At 38.7% G+C, this 27957-nt stretch overlaps 1 protein-coding gene across 2 annotated transcripts in view; it reads left to right on the top strand.

Moving 5' to 3' along the window:
* Positions 1-249: 249 nt before the first annotated feature.
* Positions 250-27957, top strand: part of FIGN (fidgetin, microtubule severing factor) — a 97492-nt gene continuing 69784 nt past the window's right edge. Inside the window, exons 1-2 of one of the 2 annotated variants that reach the window (XM_040561747.1) lie at positions 250-510; positions 1296-1465. In XM_040561747.1, the coding sequence (XP_040417681.1) occupies positions 1441-1465 (25 nt within the window). In that variant the 5' untranslated portion in view covers positions 250-510; positions 1296-1440. The remainder of the gene's footprint in view (positions 511-1295; positions 1466-27957) is intronic. The other variant, XM_040561748.1, reaches the window with a different exon arrangement.

Below are 27957 nucleotides of genomic sequence, written 5' to 3' on the forward strand. Positions count from 1 at the left end.
TCCCTGCCCCGCGGCCGCGGGCCACTGCTAGGCCCCGGCCCTCCCCCGGGCCGCCGAGCGCCGCCGCGCCCGGAGGGAGCCCCGCCGGAGCCGGCAGCCCGCAGCCCCCGTCCCGCCGCCGCGGGGAGCGGGAGCGAGGCCGCCGCGCGGCCGTCCCGCAGACCCCCGCGGGAAGCAGCGGCCCCGGCGCGCAGGACCGCGGAGCATCCCCACCCCCCGCGCCGCTCCCCCTTTGAAAACTGATCTTTGGCTCTTCGCGTGAAAGTGATTTGAATTTGGCTCGGCGGCGCTCTGCGCAGGCGTCCAGCTGCTGGCATGCTGGCTCCTTGCAAAGCAGCTGTTTTGGGTTTGAAATTCCAACATGGCAGAGGCTGCAGTCAGTCTTCCCTTCAAAAACTTGGAATGATTTCAAATCATAGGCACCTTCACTTAACCCGAGCCCCCATTCATCAGCAAACACATCGGATCGATGCTACTCTAACCTATCGGGTGCTCGTACCAAATCTCCAGGTAAGAGGATCTCTCCCTCTCCCTCTCTCTCTCTCTCTCTCTCTTTTTTTTTTTTTTCGGTGTTCTTACCACCGGTTTAAATTTTATTTAATCTCAAAGCTCTCCGAGACAGCCGTGTATTTTTTAAGCGCCCGCTCGTGCCCGAAGTATTTTGTCTAATTCGCGGTCGTTTTTTGATGTTAAATACTCCGCTCTGCTTTCCTAATCGTAGTCTGGAAAGTCCAGCTATACAATCGCAGTGCATGGTTTTTCCTCCTTGATCATTGCCAACAATAGTAGGCAGATTAAGAGTTGGCGATCGCAAGCTCCCTCCCCACCTCCTCCTCCTAATTGGATTTATTTTCAAGTTGCATTAAAAATAATAAACTGCCGGTACCGCGGGGCTGGACTTTGAGACAACTAACTTCGGAGCAAATAAGTGCAAATAAGAAGCTCGCAAAACAAAAGTTGGGTTTAAATTGCTGTGTCTCGGCTGGGGGGGCACGGATATGTCAGAGGAGCTGTTGCTGTAAAATGTAAGCACATCATCTTGGAGGGGGTACAGCGTGGTGGGCGTATTGTTGGCTCGGAAGGGAGAGAAAGATGTATAATTTAATGGTATATACAATCCACTGATCCTATTACTATCCTCCCTGGAGCTCTTGTTAGTTTCAATGGGAGTGAGTGAAATTGACATGGACTTGCATTCCTGGTCATGTGCTTTTTTTCCCCCTTTCTTTCTTCTCTTGTGATCTGAGATCCCCTTTTTGTTGATGTTGCTTTCCCACTTAATTATATGCATGTAGGTTAAATGAATACCTGACGAAAGGGCCCACGTTTCAAGGCAGTGACATTTGATAGCTGAGAGGAAAAGTGGCTTTAATGAAAAGCAACCTTTGGAATTCCTGCTTGTGAAAAATCCAATTCAGCTTTTTGTGCTGCCAGCAAGAAATGATCAGTAGCACCAGTGTTTATGGTATGTCCGTTTTGGGATCTACTTCCTTTGCATCTAAATAGCAAAGACAAATTTAAATGGCATGATAACGCACTGAGGACTCTGCATGCAAATATTTTGTAATAAATACCTAATGTTTAATAGTATATTTTCACTCGTGTATATATAAGCATTTTTTTTCTCTTGCTATCATTTGTTTATCATTTCTGCTTTGATTATAGCATTAGTTTTCTCTATTGTATTGATCTCAGTTGTAAAACCTAAAGTTGCATGTTACTAGCAGCGCACTGTATACACCACTGAACTCCAATGGTATGTAAATTAGTAAAACTCGGTGACTGGAGAAGGGGAAATTGCGTAGCTATGAATATATGCACCTATATGTCTACATAGTCATGCATACATGCCTGAAATGCATCTTTTCCTTTTGCAAACTAATGATTTTTTTTTTTGATTATTTACTTGAACTCCGGCCGCTTTTCCCTCTTTTAGTTACAGTGTAATCATCTGCTAGAGGTTTTAACTGTTGTGGGGTGGGGGTAATGTTTTGCATGTAAACAAACAAAACCAGTGTTGTGGCTGCCTGTTTAATACTGTTTAATAAGTGGTATTTCATGCTCAGTTTACAAGTGTCTGGTTCCCACTGCTCTCTTCTCAACGTGTAGCAGAATGAAATAATCAGGTGCTGAAACTGGCTTCATTTTAACGGTCACTCTCCAGTCCCCCACACCGCCCCCTCCTCCAAAAAAGTCAGATAAAATGGAGCATGGGGAATTTCAATAGGTCTCCTAGTGGTTCAGGAGATGCACCTCAAGGTATGCAATTAAGGCTAAAGAACTAACAACAGAAGCGACTATTAGTCTGTTTTGTGCAACCAAAAAGGGGGTACGTTCAGTTTTAATAGCGTGTGGTAGCAACAAATAAGGATGGAGAGAGAACCTAGGAGGGAGAGTGTGTGTGTATGTGTGTGTGGTTTGGGATAAGGGGAGGTCTGGCGTGTGTGGCTGATGATCTCTCGTAATAACATATCTGAATGCAAGAAAGAGATTGAGAGAGCAGTTGCATAATGTACACTCCTATTTTGGTGTTGTAGGTGACTATATTGCTAAACATATCCCGGGTGCTATACAATGGGAATGATCTGATTGCATTTTGCATTTAGAACTTGTTGACTTTGAAGCGATCAATAAGGCGACTGTTTATTTTAGATGCACATAATTTGCCCTGAGAAATGTTTTAAGGAGGAGAGCGAGCGAGCGAGAGCGGAACATTTTTTTTTTTTTCTTCCTAGAGCTGTTGGAGCGAATGTGATTGCCAGATGGGAGATTTCCCTCTGTGATGTTAAAGCTGTAATATATATTCAGAGCAGATTGGACTGCTGCTTGTGATGAGGAGGATATTACATTTATAAATTTTAAATCGGGAATCGGACAGTATGCTGAGAGCTGAAATTGGATGGTGTGGACGGTTTGGACTGTTAAATGCGATTCCCAGATAATAATAATAATTACAGTAGCGGTAATATATATATACATGTAATAAACACGGTAGTATCAGGCAGCGGTATGTATACTATGGCACTTAAGTACATATTGCCAGATATGGTTTCTCCTCTCTTCCCTCCGCATTCCCTAAAATGTTAGGGGTTGGAGGTGGTGGGGAGGGGGGTTCAAAGCCCACTCTTTAGAGAAATCAAATGTAACGAGGCTCTTTTCTGAGGAAAAGTTTCACTGCAATTCTTGCTGGGGATGCACCTCTGCCCGAGTTTTTGTTTTGCCCATGTATGTGGCCTGACAGTGCCACAATCCTGAACGGCTGGAAAGTGGGAACTAGTCACACTCCAGCAGCTCTGCTGTTGCAAATTAAAAGTGTGTTGTGGTCAGGAAATGAAAGCTACAATGTCTCTTTTGAACAAGTCGTTTATCAAGAGAAACATCTATCAAGCAATGACTTGTCACATTGATCCTCTAAAAGTTAGGTCTGAAGTGGAAGCTGCTTTGATGTTTTTGATCCCAAATTTATAAAATTGAAAAAGCTGGAGAGAGTAGGACCGATTTGCACTTAAAAATGACTCCTCTCAGGGCGTGACAAAATCATCAAGTATCTGTGATACAGAGCTGGTAAACCAAGGAGGTATCGGATCTTCCACCTAATTTTTATTTTCACGTTGAAACTTTACCTTTGCCATGCATGCATCTGTGTTCGTAGTTTTAAAGATCTTTTCTGTATGCCTGTGCATTATTTCATCAGGGATATTTTCTTGCTCAGGAATACATCTGTTGCTTTCTAATTGAGCCTTTTTCCATAGTTGTTTTTTGTGATGGTATTTATAGCATTCAGTTTGAGGAGGCAATCTCAGATATCTTTTTTTTCCCTCTCATCTCAGTCTTGTTTCTCCTCCTGTATTTTTAATCTCGGTTTCACCTCTCCTCCTCATGAAGCAAAGTTTTGTTTACTGCCAAAGTAATGTTTATTGCAAATGAGGGTATGTTTGGAGACATCTGTTTGCACAGCTTAAAACATGTTAAGAGTCCTGCTAAGTGTGTCTTCCCCTCCTCATCCTCTTTTTGTTTCTATTTTTGACATGTGAACTGTACTTTCATTCTCAAGAGAAGCAGCGTATTTCAAATTGAATATAAAGCAAGGTTTCAAGACAGAAAAGACCAAAACAAAGTCTAACCTGATCTTTTCCCTCGTCTGTGCTTATTTTCAGTCATTTTAATTGTTTAGCAACTTTTCTAAAAAGTTTTTCATTTTGCATGAAGTTTGTGTTTGGATTATCAGGGAATCCCTCCAACTGAATGAAAGAAAGGGGTTTGGTGTGTGTGTATGTGTTTTCCTTTTTCTTTTTCTTTTTTTTTTTTTTTGTTTCTTTTCTTTTCCGCTAAGGTATGAGAGAAGTCTTCCTTAAAGCAGGATGCTTTGACTTCTTTTCTTCAGTGTCACAAATGAGACTAATACTTACGGATACTTGATAGAGACCCATTTGCAAATAGGCAACAAACAGCAGCGTGGTGGGAGTTTTGGTGAGTGTAATACTTGCTAATTAATCATGTTTGAAATGAAGGAATCATAGAGTGGTAATAAAGGCTCATTGTTGTTTGATGTTTGTAACAGGATGTGACTCCTACATGAATCTGGCGGGTTTGGGATTTTTGTTGTTATTTCCCCCTTCATAATAAGATACTTTTTGTACACAGTCAAATTGTTTTTATTTATTGGAACATCTGTGAAAACACGTGTATCTGCTTCTCTTATTCCAGCAACATTTTAGAAAATATGAAGATTGTATTGTTATTGATCTCTTCATCATATGATTCACAGGAACAAATGACAATCTGATGTCATTAACTATTCTTTTATCCTTAAAACTTTTTTGTTTAAGTGGAGTTTTTTCCTCGTTATAGAAAGCCTACTACTCATTTTCTTATGACTGGTAAAATAGCTTTTCATGAACTTTTGTGCCCTACTTGCTTACACATTATAGTAAGGGACGGTAATAAAACATGTATTTCAGAATAGTTTGTATGCTAGCCCTTTAAAAATTGAAGTGTAAAAACGTTTGGATGCTGGTTTTGCTTCTTTGTTTTTTAACATTGCTCTTATCGGATATGTCATCTTTAAGCTTTAATGTTCATCTTTTAATTAATAATAGTGCTGTATATGGTGGAGAGAGATGTGATAATCTGTTTCAGACTGCAAAGCTTTAGTTTCAAATTTTAATTAATTAATTGAGGCTATTTTATACTGCATGAACAAGGTTTAAAATATGCTTTTGTTTAGATGGTCTCCTCCTTTTTTAAAATATAAATCCTAGAGGAAAATGATTTTGTACGCTTCCTGTCAATATGTTTGTTCAATGAATGCATACAAGAAGCATTGAATGATCATAATGACAGATCATAATGACTGATCTTCCTGTAGTCTTAATCATCAATTATTAGGCTTATCTGCTTGCTAGGAGTGGGTTTAATGGTACAGAATCAGCATGAGATCTCTGTATATGAAACATTTGTATGTTGTTTATAACAGACTGAGTTTTTATCTAGCATTCCCAGATCTAATAATAGAAATATTTGGCTCTTTGCCCCGAATCAATATATCCCTTAAGAGAACAAACTTCACATAATACTTTCATAAAGTGCCAGATGTATTGATACCGAGTTGATAAATTTAATTACTGGGGTTTTACATTGATTCATTGATCTTATGATTGGAGGAAATTGTTCTGCAGACATTTCTGAAATATTGAAAAATATAGCGTGTCAATAAAGCTTGATTAATCGATCAATCAGCACTTTTCCCCCCTCTTAAGTCATTGATAAGAAAAGGCATCAAATAAGTATAGAAAGAATTTGGGATAAAGTAATTAGGAATTCCCATTTGCTATTAGCAGAGCATATGAGAAGCAAAACACTGTGGCTGTGGGGGGAAAAAAAAAAAGATGAACTTTGAAGTGGAATTGTGCATATTGGACTCAATCCTTAGCTGGTATAAAATGGTTTAGCTTTAAAGAGCTACAGTGATTTACAGTTCCCAGAATCTGTCCCACGGTAGCTTTTTTTTTGTGTGTGTTTTTTTTAGGTTTGGTTTTTTTTTAGTACTGTTCTTTGGTTTATTGGAAGCTGTTTAAAATCAGATATTATGGCTACCAAAATATATGGAATTTTAGATAAGCATCTGATCCAAAATGAACAGTATAGCTATAAAAGTAATTTGAACAGCTGTAAATTCAGGATTGCGTATCCCTGATATTGTTGCAGAGTATTAAACTCTTGCTTCTAGAGATGCTATCCTCTAAGTGAAAACTTATCTTCCTTATGGGAAAGACCACTTCAGGGAACTCTAGGCTGGGAAAGGACCTGGAGCTTTTTGTTGCTAAAATAATAATAAAAAATTTCCAATAAATAGAATTAGATATAAGGATATTTTCCAGGTGAAAAACCTTACTGGAGCATTTGGCTTCATTTCTATGAGGCATGTGACCTTTTCACCCTATGTCAATGATATTTTTATAGAGTGTGTGAGAAATGCAAGCATGAAAAAATCCTTAGGATCATTCTATTTTTATTTAAAAAAAATAAAAAAAGGAAAATAAAAGATCTCTGAATCTCAGAAAACAGCATATACATCTCCTTTACTGAAACTGCTTTCCTTTAAAGGACAATAGCTAATTGAGAAGAACAGAGAAGAAAATCCACTTGCAATATGTTACCGTAGGTTCGACAAATACAATCTTATCCTTCAAGGAGCAGAGAGTCCTAGGCTGTAATGGAGGTCAAAGGAAATCTAAGGCTTTCAGTCCTTTAATAATTGTACCTGCCACCCCCCTGATCAGCATGTTAAAGAGGGTACGTGTATATGTATTATGTTTCTCTGAAGATAATTTGTATTTGCAGCAACCTTGTAAATACGAGTGGACTTCACTACTATTGCTTCTAAATACCTGTTGATGTTGGTCTAGCTGTGTGACAAGCGAGGGTAAAATGGAAAGAGTAATAGTTGGTCAGTCTTGGTTACCGGAGTCTTGAGAAACCGGGAAGGAGATGGGGCTTTGACAGGTCAGTGGGAGAAGGGGAAGGATCCGAGGAGGTGTAATCTGCAGAGAGCACCGCTGATTAGAGCACGCAGAGTCGTCTGCTGTGATGAAAACGTGGAGCTCATGCTTCTCATTTGCTGAGGTATATTGCTACGAGGTATCAACACACACAGTATGGTAATAACAATATTGTATGTCTGCTCCTACCATGCTGGTAACGGTACCTGTCAAACATATCATAATACCGAACTACCTGTTTAATCATGTAAGCAACACTCCTTACTACAATGGCTATTGTATTTGTACAATAGAAAGAACAGCCTTGTGTTATTATATTTAAATAATGGAATAAAACTTTTTGTTCTTTAAACTGTTTTTCTGCATTTGAAAAAAAAAGTTTCATCTGTCTCAGTTATAATTAAAAATAATTCAACGACAGATGACTTATGTCACTTGCTGCTTTTTTATTTTTTATAATATGCTTTTAAGTGTGTAGTCTAATGTGCCATGAAACACTGGAATAGCAATTACTAGTCATATTATTTAGCTGTTATTGAGGAAATAGTTTTTCTGTTCTTTTAAAGTATAGAACAGCTATTGCTAGTATATTTAGTTAAATTTCAGGTATCTTGAAAGTGATGTGGAGAAAAATGCTGACATTATTTTGATCTGATAGCAAACTTTGGTGATGCAAGTCCATTTTTTTTCCACATTTGGAAATCGTGTATTGCTTGGACTTTTGTTATCCATTTTTAACACTTTCCTATTCTACTTTTAATGTGACATGCACTCTCTGTTAAAGCAAATGGTTTGTTTTCTGTATTTTTTACCATTATTTGTGTGGCTTTTTTTTTTTTTTTGTATGTGCACGTGTCATGCTGGTTATAGTTTGGTAATGGTAAATTGGTTTCAGTAATCTGTATTTTATTTGGAATAAGAGCATACTGTGGTCCAACTTCATGATCTAAGATAGCTGTCTCACATCTAATTAAGCAGGGTCTGAATGAATGATTCTCTGGTATGGGTCATAATTAAACTTTTTGTTTCTCATCTTCAGTTTCATAAAATACTTAAGGGGCACATGAATGCATGCTTGTGTAACTCCTGCTAATCTGAATGGAAATTGAAAATGAATGTTGAGAGGAGATGTGAGAAGGGGCTGGAACTGGTGGATTACAGAGGTTTGTGGCAGGAATGTGTCTTCATGCTCTCATTCAAGTCCCCTGTCCCCCTCCCCCCATTTATTTAGAGCAACTGCTATTTGATTTGCCTTTTAATATGTTGCAAATAACATCCCTATTTTCCTCTGAGAGGTTTTTCCTCCTTCTGTCTCCTCCGTTCTAGCATGCAAGCAAGTCATTAATAAAAAGCATTTATATAGTGAGCTTGAATTATCACTTAATAAAACTGTGAGAACTATGCTGCTGCAGAGATATTCCTATACAGCACAACAGATGTTACAGTGTGTGTGTTTCTTCTGGAGACATGGTGAGGGGAAGAGCCTACAATTACTTTATGTTACTGAGTGACAGCAGAGGGTGGATGGGAAGGATAAAGTTTTTTGCAGAAATGATGAATCCCTGACAATAGTATCAATATTGACATTTTAAATATTATGAACTGATAGCCCTGCTATGCAAGCTTTTGTGGTAGCTGTGCTTTTAGATGAAAAGTAGCTATTTATATACCTTACAGCTCAGCGTGGTCATGTTGAAAGTAGGAACATACTCATCATAGATTCTGAGAAAGCACAGGTTAACGTCCCCTGTCTTCTTTAGACCTATCTGATTACTTCAGCCTCCTGTGTTGACACAGAAAGAAACAGCTAGATTCTGTGCTGGAAGAATAAGGTTTGCAAGCACTGACTGATATACGGTATCCCATTGTGATACCTAAACCAAATTTTAAAAAATCAAGCATCCTTTTCAAGTAAAACTTGAGAAACACAGAAAGGAACAGCAAAGATGTATCTGAACACACTTGAAGGTGCACCATTTACTTTCAAGAGATTTCTCCCATCACTCATGGATAGCTCCACCATGAAGAGCGATATCAAAAGATCTCAGAAAAGTAACTATTCTTTTATGTCTTTGGGAACTCAGATGCTTACAAGATTGTTTCTGAGAAGGAAAAGAATTGATCCTATTTTCAGCCCCTTGTTGTTGGCATTTGTGGACCACATCACTATATACAGTACTGTAGAAATACATTCTTGGTAAATGAATACAATTCTGTTTCCTCTTGCAGCTCTAAAAGTATAGTTCAATGCTGTTGCATGCAAAGTCTGTTTGGACCATATATTTTTTATGAATCTCTTCCTGCAATCTCTATGAAATTGTTGTATTTAAAATACATAAGTTTAATGAAGAGCTTTAAATTTAATTGGCAAGTAATATATATGATTAAATAGAGGAATTCAAAATGAAAATAGTGTGTTTTGTTGTTTTATGAAAGAAGATAGGGTTAAAGTCACCTGTGACAATAGGTGAACTGGGTATCACCATGCAGTCAGAAAACTGCTGGGTTTAAACTAGCAAAACTCAATTATTTTTAATATGGAAGGAGTCTGTAAATTTGCTAGCTATTTAGCTGAATGTACACTTAATTTGCAAAATCTATTTTTCTGGTTCCTATTGTTAGATCTGCAGCTTTATATTAACTACGTACATATGCTAGTGCTGTATTGAACATACGATAAATATCAGGCAGGTACTCTGTTTTAAAGATTTTAAAGTAATTTTCATGTCTTTATAGAATTTCTAATAATTCTTTACTTCTTACTCTCTGCCTTTGATAAAAGCTGAAATAAATATATTTTGGAAACCGTTCATGCTGCAATTAACCTTTTCTAATAACTGATTTTCATTTTGTTCTTTGACTTTCACTCATTTCATTTCATTTCACACTCCTGTCCCATGCAGGAATTCTTTATGCTACAACACTGGTGTGTTTTTCTGCTTTCAGTTTACAAACTTTAGTGTTAACACTAATTTTGCTGATGCCATGGTATTCCTACTGAGAAATGTTATCTCTTTTCCAGATTAATATTAGTGTTGGTAGAGAGCTGGAGCTGAAACTCTGTAAATGCCATGTAACGAGCAGCACAAAGCACTTCTCGTTATTTGGCCCCTAGCATTTGTCAACACGACAGACATATCAAAAGCACACCTTAACACGCAGCGACTGTCTCTGTTGAGACATAGATAGTTAAGAAGTTTGAGAAGCTTTTTCTTTCTTTTTTTTTTTTTAAGTTAGATGTAGGTAAATCATATCTGATTGTGTACTTGTAGAGACTGAGTACCCAGCACCTTAATTAATGACATTTTAGAAGTTTTCATTAGTTAAAAATGTTCAAGGAGTTACAATGTGGTATTTCTTCCATCACTGAGCAGATTATCCATGTGGTACAGAATAATGGACACACTGACACCAGTAGTAGTGACTGGAGTAGCGATTTTCACCACTGATTAGGGAAAGGTGTTTTGTTATTTCTGGAGTAGGCAAATAGCACACAACTATTTATTTTTCTCCAAGGTGTCAGCTGTTTAGAGATAGTGGAAGTCCTTGCCATCCATTACCAGCTAGTAGTTTTTAGCTAAAGTTACTGTTCCTTTCTGCTTGGGAGCTGCCAGAACAGCTGCAGCTTGAGCTTGAAGGCTCTGAGTGGCTGAGATAACATCATGAAGAGTGTTGCATCTCAGCAAGTGCAATTCAGGCTGCCACTTCTGGTGCTCTGCTATCAGAGGCACTGAGTCCCTGCAATCTGTACGGACTTTGAATATGCAGGCTCGCAACAAATCTTAGAAACCAGGTGAGGGGGGTTATAGGGAATTTTCCCCAGAAAAAGGTAGGCGTTAGCAGTATTTGTACTTACTAAATGGTACGATCTCTCTCTTTTGAGGTATCAAGGGTGTGTAATAGGGTAAATAGGGCTTTTGATTTTTCCTGGTGGTTGTAAGAACACATTTTGAATGCGTCAGGACAAAAATATGAGTAAAAGTGCAACGAGCGACTCATTTATGATTTTGGATGGAGGAAACTTTAAACGTAGTTTGTTAATGTGTAAACATTCCAGCGGGCAAAATGCAGAGTAGATGCTGCTGCTCTAATTGCAAAACCTCCCTTCGTTACCTTCTCCCTCCTCCTGATCCTCTTCTCCCTTCCCCCACCCCCCATGGCTTTTTTAAACAATTATGGGCATTGTGCTCCTTAATGGCGCATGGTTACTGTAAAGATAGATGTCCTCAAATAATGAGTTTCTAATAATAATCAGAGTGAGTTAGATTAAACTGGTTTTGTATAGAAATCTTACAGTGTGAAAAAGTACACCTAAAATCCTGAGATATATTTACAGGAGCTAAGCCTATTTACAGAGAAGTAACCCAATTTTTGCACGTGCGTGGGGAGGGAAGAGTAGGGGGGATGTTTATAAGTGCCTGCGGTTTTGTCCACCTGCTTTAAAAACTTCAGGATAAGATTTATTTTTTTAGTGCAAAATTCTGTTTTACTTTCTAATAATAAAATGTGTTTTAAAATCACAACATACTAATTAGCTGTTGTGTTTACACTGGAAAGGTTGCATCCCTTCAAATGGCTTCTAGCTGTGCTCTTCTTTCTCGCAGCTGCTTCCTGTGCCCCACCACATACACTATTTTATTTTATTTTATTTTATTCAATTTTATTGTATTGTATTGTATTTTATTTTATGTTTTTCCCATGAAGTATATTACATTAGATTTGTTGCTTTCTTCTTCATTCAAAAGTTCTGAAGGGAAGTAAATGGGAGTGCTATGTACAGTAGCAGATAATCATTACTTTGAGTAGTTGTCATTATGTTGGCTAAGAGAAATGGTTTTCCTACCAGGTATCAGATCAGCAAGGCTGTACAATAAGCAGGGCAAAATAGTTTAACTTAAGGTTTAGAAATACATATGCCATTTAAATGGAAACAAACCCCCAAATCTCCCACATACCTTTTGGGGTTTGGCAAACAAAAGCTCACTTGTACACTCTAAATTCCCCAGGGCCTCAATTTGCAATACCATTATTTAAGCCTGGCCGGTACCAAGCCATTGCACGGAAATAGGCGCTCTGCTCCCTGGTTTTTCAAAGCCATCCTGTGCCCCCTCCCTGCCCACCCAGGCCCCACTCCCAGCCTCTAACGTGTCCTGCCCCCGTGAGATGCTTTTGTGTTTGAAATACAGCAAATGTGGGAACGCTGCACTTCGGCGACGGGGAGAGGTGCCATTCCCCCATGCCCATGCACCGAACTCCATCGCCTGGCTGAGATCAGGGCTGTAATCACTTTAATATCTGTTGTGTCCTCTACCAGGTGACCTGCAGTCTTTCACTGTAAAGATAAGAGACTCTGATATAATAAGTTATTTCTTCTCCAAGTCTGATCTAGTCGAAAATACTAACCATAAGCTGTGGGGAAAGTTGGACCCACTTAATATGCTCCTAGGGTGCTCTCTGGGTATCTGCTATTGGGTACCGACACCTGGCCCCGAACCACCGTAGCCCGATGCAGCGCCGAGTGCTGCAGCTGTATGTGTTCTCCTGCCGATAAAATGGCAGTCTGGTTTGTCATTAATAAGCTTGTCTTTTGAAATGGCACTTGAGGTGCCGTTCTGAGCTTCAGAGGGTGTACCTGTTAGTGGGAAGAGCTAAGAAAGAGATGAGCTGCCTTCCCGAATGTGGGCGGAAGGATGGTGAGTAATACCTGCCTTGGCATGGCATCAGCCAGGAGCCCACTGGGTTTTTTTCCTGCTCTAGTTTTGAAAGGTGTAAGGTAGTCTGATGAGCAGAGGGGAAAAAACAAAAGGGAAAAATACTTCCAAGCAAATCATTACAGCATATCTCAATGACTGTGCTCCACACTTAGATTTAATTAGAAGACAACTGCACTGGAAAACCGGTCATTTTAGTCATAGTTAACGACTGGTTCTTTCCTACCCCCAATCACAACCGATTATACGCTGCGTTGTATAATGTAATTTCCACAAGAAAATTAAGTACGAATAGGCACGATAGTATTGTGTAGTTGCAATAATGAGGTTTTCATTAATGATGTTAATTTATCACTTAACTATCCTTTTAGAGGTGAAAATAACTATTTTCCTTGTGTTTTCCTTTTACTCTGTGTGCCAGCCACTTTCAAATTGGTGTATTTTGTGCAAATTTTAAGCAAAAGACTGTGACTGGATAGCTATTAATGTGTTCCTTACATGGCAAAAAGAAACGCTGGATATCCATGTTTCTTACAGGATAACCACTTTCAGGAGGAATCTCTTTTATGTTGTAATATAATTTACCAGTGTACGGTTTCAAAAGTGTCGTGGGTAGTTCAACGCTAGATTCCAGACAAGCAAGTTTGTTTCCTAGTTAGCTGTAATAAGACTTACTCGGTGTCAGTAGTAAGGTAATAAGGATAAAAAGCATGCATGGCTTAAGGGGAAAAAAAAAAGCCATGCATTTACGTTTGTGCACCAAATCCCACTTGGTGATATGCTCGTTGGGCTAACAAAGTGCCTTGTGGGCTTTATTTCAACTACCGTGTGATTAAATTGGTATATTAGAGCTTTTTACCAACTGCCAAAGCAAAATTTTACCCTGTTTTTATCCTGAGATGTTTTTGTCTTTAAAAAGATCCACACTTTATTACTACACAGGTGGGTGGTAAGAAAATTTATCATTGTTATTTGTTGGGTGTGGCTGTGTTAGAGTCTGGATAACCTGAATCCGAACTGATGTTGGGTAGATTTTTTTTTTAATTTTTTATTTTAATTCCAAAGCCCAACTGTGGAATTGATATATCATCTTAAAATTTCAAATCTATATTTCATGCAGTGTGCCAAAGCACCCATGAGCTCATTAAGAAAAGACTTTTTCAATTGTATCTTGTGTTTATGCATGTATTTATACTTGACAGGAATCCTTTAGAGGTTTGGTTTGCTGTATTAATACTTACAGTGTCTTGGAGCACATAAAATGTACTTTAAAAAGTGAAAGGAGAAAGCATTGCTTACAGATGTAGTTCCAGCAGCTTCCTCTGTATTTAGGTACCTGTGGGCAAGTCCCTTGGCCAGACACCCAGCCTCTAGAGGGCAGGCCAGCAACCTCCTTACCCTGGCCTGCACAGCCCGCTGCAGAAAGTCCTAATGCTGGCACCTACAGACAGCATCCTGTTTGTGCTGCACAATAAAATCTCTGGGTGTATTTCTCATTATTCCCTCAGTTTTGCTGTACTAAGTGGTTTGCTTTTCCTATTTTTTTTTTTTAATCTTGGGGAGAGCTTTTTTGTATTTGTGTTGTTTGGTGGTGGTGATGGTTTTTCTCACCAGCAATGGTCGTTATGAATGTGGAGACTCAAATCCTCTGTGGTATGATCATGTGGTCTGTTTACAGTTACTCCTTCACCTGGTAGAAATCTTCTTTAGGTACGCACTGTTCTTTGCTGTAGTGAGGACTACAGAAGCCAGCCCACAATATTGTAGGCTTGCAAAATTAGGCACTAAAATTCATTGTGTATTCAAATCTAGATAATACATTATTTAGGTGTTACTAAGCCCAGTTTACCCTACTCCAGTTGCCTAGGTTCAGTTCCATGACTCTCTTTGTCTTGCAAAATGCCATATGACATTTTTTTGTTCTCCTATGGACCATTGTTACAAGTGCTGATATTTATGTGAAGTCAGACTTGTTCTCCAGTTCAGCTGTTTGACCATGATCCCATCCTCCAGTATATCACCATTGGAAATCAGAGGGCTTCCAATAATTCAAATAAATCTGTTGGTCTGCTTCAGTTTTTCATTAGATGTGTTGAAGTAGAACAAAAGAGCAAATATTCTTGGATTTGGTGCCGTAAAGTAAGACACCCCCTACATCCTGATCCACAGTTTAGGTTTGGTCTAAGAATGTGAATATTTGTGTAATTATATGTAAGAATTTTTTTGTTGCATACAGTGTCATTAAACAAGTATGCGACCTTTCCTAAAAGTGTACTGGTTTACCTTGGGCACTTTCTGCTAGAAGATTTTGAAGTATTACTTTGGCAGTTCAAACTGAAGTGTAGTTGGAGCATGTACACTTCAGGAGGAGAAAAGTATCTCTTGCTGACGGCTGCATTAAGTCCTCCATGGAGTCGTACAGATAGGCCTGTTGCTCTGGGCAAACTTGCTTCTTGGCTTCTTGAATGAATGCAGCATTTTAGCTACACATTTATTGTTGAGGCTTGAAGCTTAACTGCATTACTGAGTTTCTGCATTTCTGTACAACACATGGAAAAAATGAGAAAGAATCCAGCAAAAGTTATGGGAATTGGCTTTGTTTATTTTGTAGGTCATGTCTTGTAATTGGGAGATCGGTGCTCAATTCCCACTTAGCTTTCCAACTTTTTATTTAAAAGAAACTAAAAAAAAAAAAAAAAAGAAAAGCTGCTTGTTTTATTAAGTGTGTGGTGTCTGCCTTACAGGTAACACTGCATCAAATTTGTTGCGGGAGTTGGCCACTTAGCAGTGAGCAGTTTGGAAGGTGTATTTAGTGTGTTCCTAGGTTGATGCAACCCCACATGGAAAATTTTCTGTTGCCTTAAAATGTCAGAGTTTTTGTCAGTCTTATGTACTGACACAGTTTATGGACATGCGGGGGAGAAAAATTCCCAAGATGAAGCATGCTCTGTAGAAGCACTAGGTCATATTTTTTATGTCTTGTTCCTCTGTGGCCAAAGCATAGTTGATTTCCTTGCGAAATAATGGTGGCATTGTTTTGCGATTTGTCAAATCTGTTTTTTTCCATGGGCTTGGGACAGTCACTAGCGTGTCACTTCAGACCTTGCATACACCCAGGTTGCAAACACGTTCCTTCACTTGGCACTGCCTCGTCGGGCAGGGCAGGAGGGGGCCCAATGTACAGCAGGAAGTGTAGCACCTGGAGGGCTGCATGGCCAAACCTTTACAAACCTCCTCCCTGTAGGCTTAGCAGTGTGCTTAGAATAAGCTTTAGCTGTCATGGAAAAGGGGTGGAAATATAGTTAGGGTATCTGGTCAGTCTTAAATAACCAAGTTTTTTGACGCCAAAGTGGTTTACAGTTGGAGACTGTCCCTGCTGATCTGCCTGGGAGAGAGCAATCTTTTTTCCCCTAACTGCCAGTAGAAGACTGATCTCATGCAAGCATTTCCCTTATTGTTGTCCTCCAAAAAACAGTATCACAAGCCCTGTCAAATGAGTGGCTTTTACAGCTTGCTCTGGAAGCCAAGAAATTCAGGCTATGTTGAAGGGAGTGGGGGAAACCAGTCCCAGAGCCACAAGCATTCCCTCCGGCTGCTGGCAGGGCGATGCTGCAGTGCCTCTGCCCATCTTGTCTGTGGCAGAGCCAAACAGGCTCTCAGGTGGAGCGAAAGAGCAGGGACAAGAGAATATTCCATTAAGGTATTGATAGAGTTTATGGGAATTTAAGGAGAATTTATATGAGGAGAACGATTCAAAGTGAATTTTGGTGGGAAATGTTAAGCACTGAGCACCTCAAATGTAAGCTGGATGAATGGTCTTCAGCTGTGCTGCTGGAAGGTCTGCCCGTGTCATGCCTTTGGTCCGAAGGTAGAAAGGTGTGAATTTTGTCCTTGTGGAACATTGTAGCTCTGAAAACATAGGAGAGGGGAGAAAAATAGCAAAGGATTTTTTTTATTTTTTTCTCTCCTGAACAAATGAAAGCAAGAGCAAAGCCTTGAAGATCGTTTTAGAATTCAGGCTCCAAATTTCTCTTTAAGCCATTCTTAATAGAAACAGTAAGTTATAAATCATCTAAGCAATTACCCGAACACTGAAGGAGTGGGGCCCAGCCTGGGCTTCAGCCCCAGATGTTTCTGGACTACAATAATGGCCTAGCCCAGATATTTACAGCTTAATTTCTGTTCATGTGCACTTGTCCATAAATGGTTCCTTTTCCATTTCCAGTTCAACAACCGAACCACTTATAGTAGAGAGTGATTTAAACTTGAATGATGGCAAAATGTGAATAGAGACAATTTACCTCTGGAAACTTTAAAGTCCACATTTCCAATATTTAAAATGTAAGTTAACTCTTGAACAGGGCATGAATTGATCAATAAGTGCCCCCTTTTAAATGTCGTATTCTTTATAAGATGAAAAATAAAAAATCTGATTTAAAACAATTTTTTATTTTATTTTATTTTTGCTTAGCTTTGTTGCACTTCAGAGCAGAGCCTTTTTTTACCTCCCTTTAACACTACGCCACCTAGCACTACTTGCGTGGCGAGCCAGTGTATGTAGCCTCCCTCCTCTCCCCATTCCTGTCCTCCCTGCTCCTCCCAACCAGCCCCATTACTTGAAACTAAACAAATTGAAAATAATGATTGGTAACCATCTGCTGTGCTGAAATTCCACGTACAGCAGTTAACTCCATTTTACAAAACAACTTCAATCTAGTGAATTACAGTGCAGTTCTTGGTGGCAGCAGACAGCAACAAGCAGTTTGAGTTCCTCTAGACAAAGCGGCGTGCGTGGGGAGCGTTATGCAGAGTCACTCGGTGGTGGTGGGCAGAGGGAGGGAGGCAGGCTTTTGCCTTCAGACAGTTCAGCGTAATGCATTTGAAACCGGACTGTAACCACAGCCTAATTGTTTCATCTGATTAAAAAAGAGGCCAGTCCATAAAACCGCGCAGACAGGCAATCTTACAAGCGTGCGCCCTTCAGTTTGGTTTTCTGTTTCTGCAGCTGTAGCGTAATGCAATGACCAGGCTGTTCGGCTTTCGGTCACTTTCATGCGACTTTTAGGCTGCCCAGTGAAAACGTCAACCAAAAATTAGATTGTGTAGCTGGTCAAAGTGTATCGAAGAGCAATAATTATTCATAGAGTTCCTGTGAAGAAACTATTCTGTTGATGCAGAACTGTAACAAGGATGTAGTAAAGCACTCTAAATAGTGACAGGCTGCCACACAGCAGATATTCAAATAGTGACAGGCTATGATGTAATATTAAAATAGCTACCATTATCATCTATGTTTTTAACTCAATTTCAGTTATTTGAGCTTAGGTTTTGATCGTATATAAAGAAAGTTGCTTAAAATGGGCAGTATATTGAGTTCAAAGGACCCATACAGTTCATAAATTCTCCGGTGTCTACTGGATTTTTCATCAGGGAGACTTCCAATAAAAATGATCTATTTTAGAAATAATATTGTTTAGTAGGTTGAAATGTGGTGTAATAAAATTAGACCTTCAGTCTTCTAAAGTTACTACTTAGATGGCACCCTTGGGATGGTAAAATGGCTGTATAAGCAGATGAATCAGACAGTTTCACTGATGGATACATTTGTCAGTCTCTGTTACAGATATAATATATTCTTATATCTGTAATCCTGACACTGTTACATCCAAATGAAATCAACATGAGGTTGTCATCTTTAAGCAAATATGTTAAGTGTTGTCTTTTGTGCTTTGGATTTGAAAGAAAGGGGCCCAAGGGAGCCAGCATCATGCAAATGGAACAAATCCCATTTCTTCTGAGCTGTGCTGTTTCCCCCTTCATGGCAGCTGGCTGTGTTATCTTTGTGTGTTTCTCTGAGTGCTGACAATTCTTTCAGTGATCTAAGTTAGGGCACATTAGAAAGTGGAAGCAGCTGTCTGTCGTTATACTGAGAGACGTGTTTGCTCTACTGCAAAGATGAAGGACCATGAATCCTTGACACACTCTCTCCCCCCTCCCCCTTTACTTTCCAACATGATCAACATTCAGACGCACAGATTGTCTGCTTGGACAGTTTTTTGTTCTGACTGACAGCATCTGGCATAGACAAATTTAAAAATACATAGCATGCCATGCTTGGAATTGGAACATCCCTTCTTTATTAATCTTCTCATTTAAACCATTCATTTACATTTCAAGAAAGGTTACAGCTTGATATGGTTGAAACATTTATTTTAAATGAATAACCTCCTAATGAAATACCCTGAATGAGCACCAAACAGTCAGTGTTCATTAAAAATTACACCTGATTAGTATGGCCTTGGAACTAGTGCGAAGACATAAGATTTCCCCATTGTCTCGATCCATTAAAAAATATATATATTTAGCATGTGTGAATGTGTGTGTAATTTTTTTTTCTTTTCTTAAGCACAAAGCTAAATGAGAATTGTGTTTTCACTTGCAACCCCACATCATTTTCAGGAGTACCATGTTATGAAGCACTAGCCTTTAAAATGCTATTTGTCTAATTAAATGTGTTTTTTTTCTGGACAGAAACGTTTGAAGGAAACACCTAAATAATGTTTTGTTTTGTTCTATTCTGCTAAGGCATTTATGATTTGAGGGACAAGATGCTTTATGAGTTGATGTAATCTGAAATCCTATGTATATTTTTTCTACTGAGAAGTATTCACGTGTTTGTATGCAGTACTTTACCAGTAAAATACAACTGAAATGGTGGACCACCCACTAAAATGTTTATGCACGCGCACATGCACATATGCACACATACATCCTGTGCACTCTCATCTTCACGATCCAGGTTAGCAACACAAACGTGCTTGTCTAGCATTTATGTAAAAATAATATGAAAATTGGCCATACCAGTCACAATATGGACTTTGAGTCCAAGAAGGGAGGAAGAAAAACCTCTTTTGCTAGGCATTTTAGACGCTTTATATCACTGTGGACTGCAGCTTTAGCTACTTGCTGTACAGAAGGAAAAAAAAAAAAAGCTTCCAGAAGGGAGGGGGGGAACCCCCAGTATTATAAAACAGAGGACTGTTCAAGTGCGTGGCAGTAAATATGTAAAACAAGTATCCTGGCTTATTTGGAGAGGAAAGAGATGCTGCAGCAGACAGGCTCAATTAACAATTGTAAGCAGAAGAGGACTTGTATTCCTTCGGTAAATGTAGGAGAGGTCATTTGCTTTAGGATAAATTCTGACAAATTTCAGATAGAGACGTAAAGGCTGGGATAAATATAACAAAAGACTTTCAGTTGCACATCATGCATTTTGTATTTGGAATGGGCATTTATATTTTTTTTCTTAGATAATAGATTTATTTTTTTATTAATGTTTTCCTGATTAATATATCTTTAAATTAATTGACTGTGAAACAAGCATTTGGGGACAACAGGAATTTTAACGCAGGCCTGAAATATCATTTATGCTTTAAAAAATACATATATATCTTAGTAATTCCTAACCTATTTTTCTTTTTCTGAAGGAAGCACTAAGATGATAAGTTTCCAGTGTAGGTTCTACTATGCTAGTTATGTGTAATCATAAAAGTGAAATCAAATTTTATTTTAAATGAAATCACATTTTTTTCCCCACAAACTGTTCCATTTCTGTGATAAACTTCTATTTTGATTTTTTTTTTAATGACTAGTTATAAAGGCTTGTACAGATCTGCATCTGTAAGCAAACTGGGAATAGGTTAGAGAACACAATTCCCTGGTGTAAAAAGCAAGGTTTAGCAGTAATGCTTTTAATCTGGACTTGTAGAGGATTCGGGAGCATCCATAGATCTGCTCAGTAATTACCATACCCCAAGTGGCACTGGAAGAGACATTTGCCTAAAAACTTGATGTCTTCATTACACTGTTTACATTTTAATTAGAAACATGAAAATTAGTGATTCATACGGACAACTATAGTTTAAGTGGGTTTGCTCACCATCCAATAAATCATAGAGGGGAGGGAAAAAAAAAAAAAAAGGAAGGAAAGAAGAAAATAGCAACCCCCAACCTGCATCTACAAGCAGCAAACCCTCTCAAACCTTGCAGTTGGAACAAATAGTTTACTAGACATCGTTCATGGGAATAATGTTTTGATACTAGAAAACGGTTAAAATGTGTTTTTTATTGTATCAGAGGTCAAATTTCCATATGAATTAGCAAACGGAATTTTGAAGATAAAGCTACTTGCACATGCTACTACGTGTAAGCAAATGACGTGCGGATAGGATGCACGTATGCAGCCCGTGCGTGCGTGTGTCTAAAACTGCAGCTGCATCAGGGCGCAGAATTGGAGTAGGAATATTTTGGCAGCGCTGAGCACTACGTATGGCTGCAGGGGAGCCAGCGCAGCCTGTTTCAGCACGTCTCCATAAATACGCGTAAACATTTGTATAGCTGCACACGGGGATGCACGTACACAAATACACACGCAGAGACGCAGCCGGAGAGGCCGAGCACCCCCCCGGGCTCTGCACGGACCCGCCGGCAGCACCAGCGGCCCCAACCCGCCGGGCCGGGGCCGAGGCCGAGGCCGCGGCTCCTGTCAGCGTTCCCGCCCGAGGCCGCAGCGCGGCCGCTGCCCGCGCCGGGCGGCAGCGCGGGGTCGGCCGGGCCCCGGGGCGCAGGGGCCCGCTGCCCGCTAGCACCTCAGCGGTCCGAGAGTTCAAATCCCGCTGCCCCCCAGCAGGGCTGGGACCCCAGCTAATGGCTCGGGGATGCAGGGGTCATCGCACCCGTGGTCCACAGCATCGAGCCACCGCGCCAGCGTAGTTGTTCTCTTTTTTTTTCTTTTTTTTTTTTTTTCTCCCCTGCTCCATAACTCACTGTCTTGCCTTCCGCCTGTCCATCCCCACGCCCTTACCGTACCACTGACGATATCCAAAACTGCATTTCATCTAAGAAAGCTTTATAGGTCTTATTCCTTCAGCTTTCAGTTCTGTCCACTTGATTTTGGAAATGTTTTTCTTGGGGAGGTGGGGGAATTGTTGTTTACGCTATTAACTTTGTGTGGTGCGAGTGCCACGTAGGCTTGTGGGGCGTTATGCCGACAGCACCTGGATAACCAGTGCTGTTGAATGGGAAAGTGAGCCTCAGTGGCAATAAGTAAAAACTTGTTGGTTTAATAGTAATGTCATTTTCTGTAAGCAAAAAGGAGGTTTCCTGCTCCCGTGCCTGTTAATGAAAAGCTTTTTGCTGAAATCCTTAAGTTTTACAGGATAACCTTCTTCCAGAACTCTCATTTTGCATTCCGTTATTTTCTTTATATATATATATATATATATATGTAAATATACATACATTTATATATCCTTCCTGTGTACCTCAGATTTTCAGACAATGCATGATACAAATCAGAGTAAGCCTTTTATAAAGCTGTTTCACGTTTGCCAATATGAATTGTCTTTTTGTTCTTTCATCATTCAAGTGGTATTTCTAAGCCAGAGACTTAAGTAAACCCAAGTATATCTTGTGGCTATTTTAATACAATATATAAGCATTTCACGTGACAAAAATAAACAATAGTGTCCCATTTTTGCATTTGTTTTAGCGTCAAAACAATGCTTCAGTTTAAGTCCAACACTTTCATTTAATCTGAAGCTTTATTTTCCATTTTCTTAATTTAAGTTTTCGTCAAAAGTCACTAGAACTGTCTCTAATTCATGGTAATGTGGCAGCATTGTAATGAAGTAACTTGGGTGTACTCTTTGTAGTGCAATTGAGTTAGTGACAGTGCTCTGTCTTCATTTGTTCTGTGCTTTTTTTTTTTTTAACCTGTCGTTTTGGGTGTAGGCATGTTATAAATGCGACTAAACAGAACTGTCTACATCTGCAAAGACAGAAACATAGTGCCTGCTTGTACGTACTGCAAAATTCTAATAGTTTTGTGCTATCTGTTAAATTCAGTGTGCTTTTTGCATTGTGGCACGAAACATTTGTGCTGTGAGGGAAGCTGGCTGCCTGCCAGCCATCGACTATGAAATCCCGGGTACCTGAGAGCTTATCAGTTCTTTTGCTTTGTAAAAGAAAAAGTGATGAAAATGTTGGTAAACTGCCATGAAGGTTTAAGGCTGCCGGAATAAGGAGCCGTGTAATCAGATTGGAAAATGGAGCTTGAGATTCGCTGCATGGGAAGCAGTCGCCTGTGGACCTACCGAGATGCTGTGCAAGTGCCCGAGCTGACCACTTTGTTAGCAAATCAGCTTGTTTGCTGCAGCAGCAGGGTGGAATAGGCTGGTCCTTGTGATGGTATGTAACACAAGTAATATCTCTTGCTTTGCACAATGTAATCAGCTTGCAATTAGCTCACTCTACATTAACCTTCTTGATATTTTTCCCTTTTGTAAGACTGCGCACTTTAAACAATTAACTATAGAAAGTAATCCTTCAAGCAAATCAAAGCAATCCTTTAATTTTATCACCGTGCTGAAAAAGTATCAGGTGGTCAACTGGTCTTCATCAGCTGCTGGAAATTCTCAGGCTCACTGTAGCGTGGAGAGGTTCTTTAACCCATTCACATTTAGAAAAATGTCAAGATTTTATATTTCTCACATAATATAATGCTGCATCATGAAGCTGCAATTGGAATTGTTTTAATGAAAAGCCTTGGGAGAGCCCTTTCCTATACAGACAGCTTTTACGCTTCTGTTTGTTTAGGCATTTCCATACACTACCTCTCAGAAAGCTTTGATGACACAGCCACTTGTACTGATAATTCCACCGCTTCACCTCCAGTGAACTTGATTCACTAAGGTTGGAGAGAACAAGGCTATCGTTGCTGATCTTGTGCGTTGCTTGTTAATCCTCTAAAATAAAAGCCGCATAATGGGAAAATTTGTGTGGTAGGCAAACTTTCTTTTAGGCAGCAGAGTAAAACTTGTAATGTCATTTGTTGAAATGTGGAAGCTCAAAGTTTATCTAAGGAAAATGAAACTTACTCAAATTAAGAATGAAGAACATGATCTGCCTTGCTGCTTTTTCAATGGTTCACCCACCCAAAAGTTCCTTCATCTATTTAATATTTTGTTTGTTGTTATTTTTTTTTACCATCGGCTTGAATTTTCTGGAGTCATCCTGTAAAATGTGATTATTTATACCTTGGTGATACAGTATAAAGAAAAAGTGCCTGGTATTTCATGTAAAAGTTTGTTTCTGTTTATATAATTTTATGACATGCCTTGCTAATTTCTAAACAAATCATTCAACATTTTTGCTCATATACATAAGACTGGTGAAATTGGTGACAAAAATATTTGCCAATAAATGCTGTGCCTGAGTCTTATTCTTATTACATTCATTATTTGAATATAAATATTGTGAGTGATTTAAGGCTTTAATAAACAAAGTGATCTGAAACTTCTGTCCAGATATTTTGTTTAAAAGACATTGGAAATGGTCAGCAGCTGCTCTGCCGCCCCCCACCAAAAGTCATTTCAGTCACTTCATTGAATTCCAGTAGATCATAGCAATAAACTGAATTTATAATAATGTGATCTGCTTTCTCCAATGATATCTATGAAAGCAGTATCGACTGGCTGTGTTGAAGTCACCTTTCATCTCTCTGTGTAGAATGTGAGCATGTTTTGAAAATGAAAAGCCAGATCCAACTAATCATACTGTATTTATCATATTTTAATGTTGGCTTTGGCACAGTTTTAATATGCATAAAAATTCTGAAATTTATGTGCACATTTGTTTTCTGTGTGCCCCAATTTAAAAAAAAATGCAAAAAATAAATAAAAAAATAACCTGCATACATCTTATGCTGCAAAGATCTACTTTATATTCTTTTAGAGGACAAACTCCATTAGATATGCACTTACTGTACATTGGATTGTAAATCTTACAATTTAATGGTAATTCAGTGAGCAGTTATTGCTTCTGTGGCCTTTTTTCTTTCTTTTTTGTCCCATCTCACTTGTGAAATAGGGTTACCCTTTACAAGTGTCACATCCATAGATTCATCTTTTGTACTCTATAGTTGTTCCTAGTGCATCATTCTAAGTGAAAAGAAAAATAGGAAGCCAAAGCTACAGGAGGGGCACTGGGGGAGGGGGTCTATACGTAGAAATACAGCATATAGCGCAGAAAGACCAAGGCAGTTTAGCATCAATCTAACAGATTAAAATTTTGCTGTAAAGGTACATTTTCTTTAACCTCATTCTTACTCGTTTTCCCATACCACTGTGGCTGGCGTTTGAATTCCCAGGAAGCAGAAATGGTGTCTTAATGATACAAGCCTTTTTGCCTTGCTTACACTGTTAATACTCTTATCCCTTTTCTGATATGAAATACTTTTTGTAGAAACAATATACACATTTGTAAAGAAATTATAAAAGGATTCTCCTTTTGAAGATAATGAGTTCTCTTCAGGAACTGCAGGTTACGTGGAACACAAATGAGCTCTAAGTGGAGGGATTTAAAGTCCTGCTACAGCATTTAATTTCTTGAGGAAAGGAGTTCAGTTCAAGGTTAGCCTGTTATTGTGGCACTGGCAACTACTTCTCTCATTCCTGTTCTTCTGCCAGCAGTACTGCACAAAAGGCAGTCATTTTTATTTAATACGTAGGGAGGTATTAATCACTGCTGTGTTTTCTCGCAAAAATTTGTCTTATCAAATTCATTGTTTCACCACTCATGACAATAATAGGTGTTTAATTACTCAATAAGAGCAGTTTATAGATTCCATTTTTCCTGTTCACTGGACAAATGGTATTGATTTTGTACTTTGATGCAACATGAAACTGTATTAAACACAATTAGAATTCTAAGGCTGGCAATGTGTATCAGTTATGGTAACTGAGCTCCTTGTTAAAGAAATTGCATCTTCCAAATTTTGACTACACTTAAATTCCCGGCAGAAGAAAATATCTTTAAGGACACTCCTTTTATTAAACAAGATCTTGGTGTGTTTTTCTTGTTTTATTTCAGTAGCATTTATGATTGCTATAGATTTTTATATATTTCAGACAAATAGTTTATGTAATACATTTTTCAGATAATAATCCCTTTCTGGTGGTAATAAGTTCTGAGCATTCCAGCCTCCAACAATTTTACCATCATCTCATCCTACCTTCATGCTGTACTTGCAAACAAGATTTCTTGTGTGAAAAATAAAAATGATGTTGTAACCCAAGCTTGGGTTTGGATAGTAAAAAAATATGAGACTATGGAAGGCAGCAGACTGCTTTTTCTCAGTTTTGTAGGGTTTTCAGTTTTCTTCAGAGAATGGCTGTTAAACCATGTGTGGGTTTTTCTTTCTTTTTTTTTTTTTTTCCTTAACTGATGGCTATCATTCTACTGTCATTCACGGCATATATCAATATCTGCATACTCTTGAGCTCTTAGTTCAGGTAGGATTTCAGTTGATTTGTGAAAGTTGCACTGCCAAGATAATTGTTCAGAGCTTCCTTTGGGGGTCAGTACATCTTTAATTACAATTTTTTTCTGCTACTGATGCCTTTGTAAAAAATTCCAATTGGGAATGTTTGATGTTTTCTTATTTTGTGTTTGTTTTTGTTTCCAAAGAGTCAGAATGAACTGAAGGTGAGCATTTCAGGTATTTATATCTGAATCAAGGAAAGAAGAACAATTCTTGTCAATGTGCTTTCCACTGTACATACTTCTTAAGTAACTGAATTGTGATGATTTTTCACTGCTTTTCGATTTCAAGCTTCTAGGTAAATAAATTAGATAAAATTCCTTGGTGTAGAATTCCTGTTCTTTTCTTTTTATTAGTTTTATTTCTAGGTTCTGATTGGAGTCTATCTTTGTCTTCATTTAGCTCAGTTTGGGTATTTCTTGAAAATACAGACAGAATTTATGAGAAATATACCTTGATCAAGTAATATTTTTGAAGATAACATGTCACAGATAGGGATATCTGTATTATTTTTTCCTGCCTGTAAATGCTTTCAAAGTACAACTGAAATAGATAAAGGAAATGCAAGTACTTGAAGTATCCTTTGAATTGCATATATAGACATGGTGTGTGCTTGTTGGGGAGCATGGTCAAGAAACACCCATTGTTTAATCTCCTGTTTTCAAGGAAAGCAGTATTTTTGCTCACTCCTTTGGGAACCTGTTCATATCAATGTATTTATTAACATACTTACACTCAATTTTTTGTCACATTTTTTTCCCCAAATCTTTTATAGGGTATTCCTCAAACTCTGAAAAGCTCCGATTCCTTATCTAAGCCTACTTTAGGAACTTCAGTGGGACTACTTATGCTTAAACTTAAGTACATGATTAAATGCTTTGCTGGGTCAAACTTTATCTTGGGTGGACCTTCTTGTTTCTCTTTCAGACACAATTTATTTCCTGTGGGAACCATAGGAAACTTTGGAACCAATGGTTCATTCCACTTTGTGTTATAGGCAGTGAGTAGGTGTTCTTCGCTTTATGAAAATCAATACAAATTTCAATTACATGAACAGCAGGTAAGACATTAAAATTAAAAGGATGTAGGATGCACGTTCTAATCTGTGGTGATGCCTCAGCTATCCAGATGTTATGGGAAAAGTGAATAAATGTAAGTGGGATTCTGAATAATTGAATGTATCGTTCTTATTTATTTAGATTACTGTAGCACTTAGAGGTCTCAACCAAGATGGTGACCTTGTTGTGCTGGTATTGTAAAAACATGTAGTGAGAGACTGTTCAGTGTCAGAGGGGTTACATTCTAAATAGCTGAGATGGACAAAGGTTAATAGGGACACAAAGAGGCGCTGAAATGTGAAGAGACTTGCCCAAGGTCATCTAGCAGGTCAGTAGCAGAGCCACGAGTTAAGCCTACATCTCCACACTACTGTTCCAGCGTCCTATACACTAGATTGCCTACCCAATGATTAAACTATCTGCCTTTAATAGCTATTGAGGGAAGTAATTGTCTTTGATTTAGCAGAGAATTTTGGATAGGGACATGTAATTGCATTTCTACTTGGTTCTTGCATGTAGTTGGAAATACAGAGGTATAATTGTATACTATAAGGAAGAACATTAAAGTATGACTCTTGTTTTGCCCCACTTACTGCAAATTTAGTAAATACTCTGAGGTGGATGCTATTTCATAGAAAGGTAGCTGCAGTTGCTTGTGGTTTTTGGTCAGTTCTACCCAGGTGTTTTTGCATATGAAATCAGAGGTAGGGCTAACCACCTTGATTGGCTCTTTGGAAATAATGTTTTAATTACTTCAGGCAAGCCATCATGAAGCTTGTATCCTCCTTATGACAGTTCACTTTCGA

The sequence above is a fragment of the Cygnus olor genome, chromosome 6 (assembly GCF_009769625.2).
Source record: "Cygnus olor isolate bCygOlo1 chromosome 6, bCygOlo1.pri.v2, whole genome shotgun sequence".
NCBI classification, from domain to species: Eukaryota; Metazoa; Chordata; class Aves; order Anseriformes; family Anatidae; genus Cygnus; species Cygnus olor.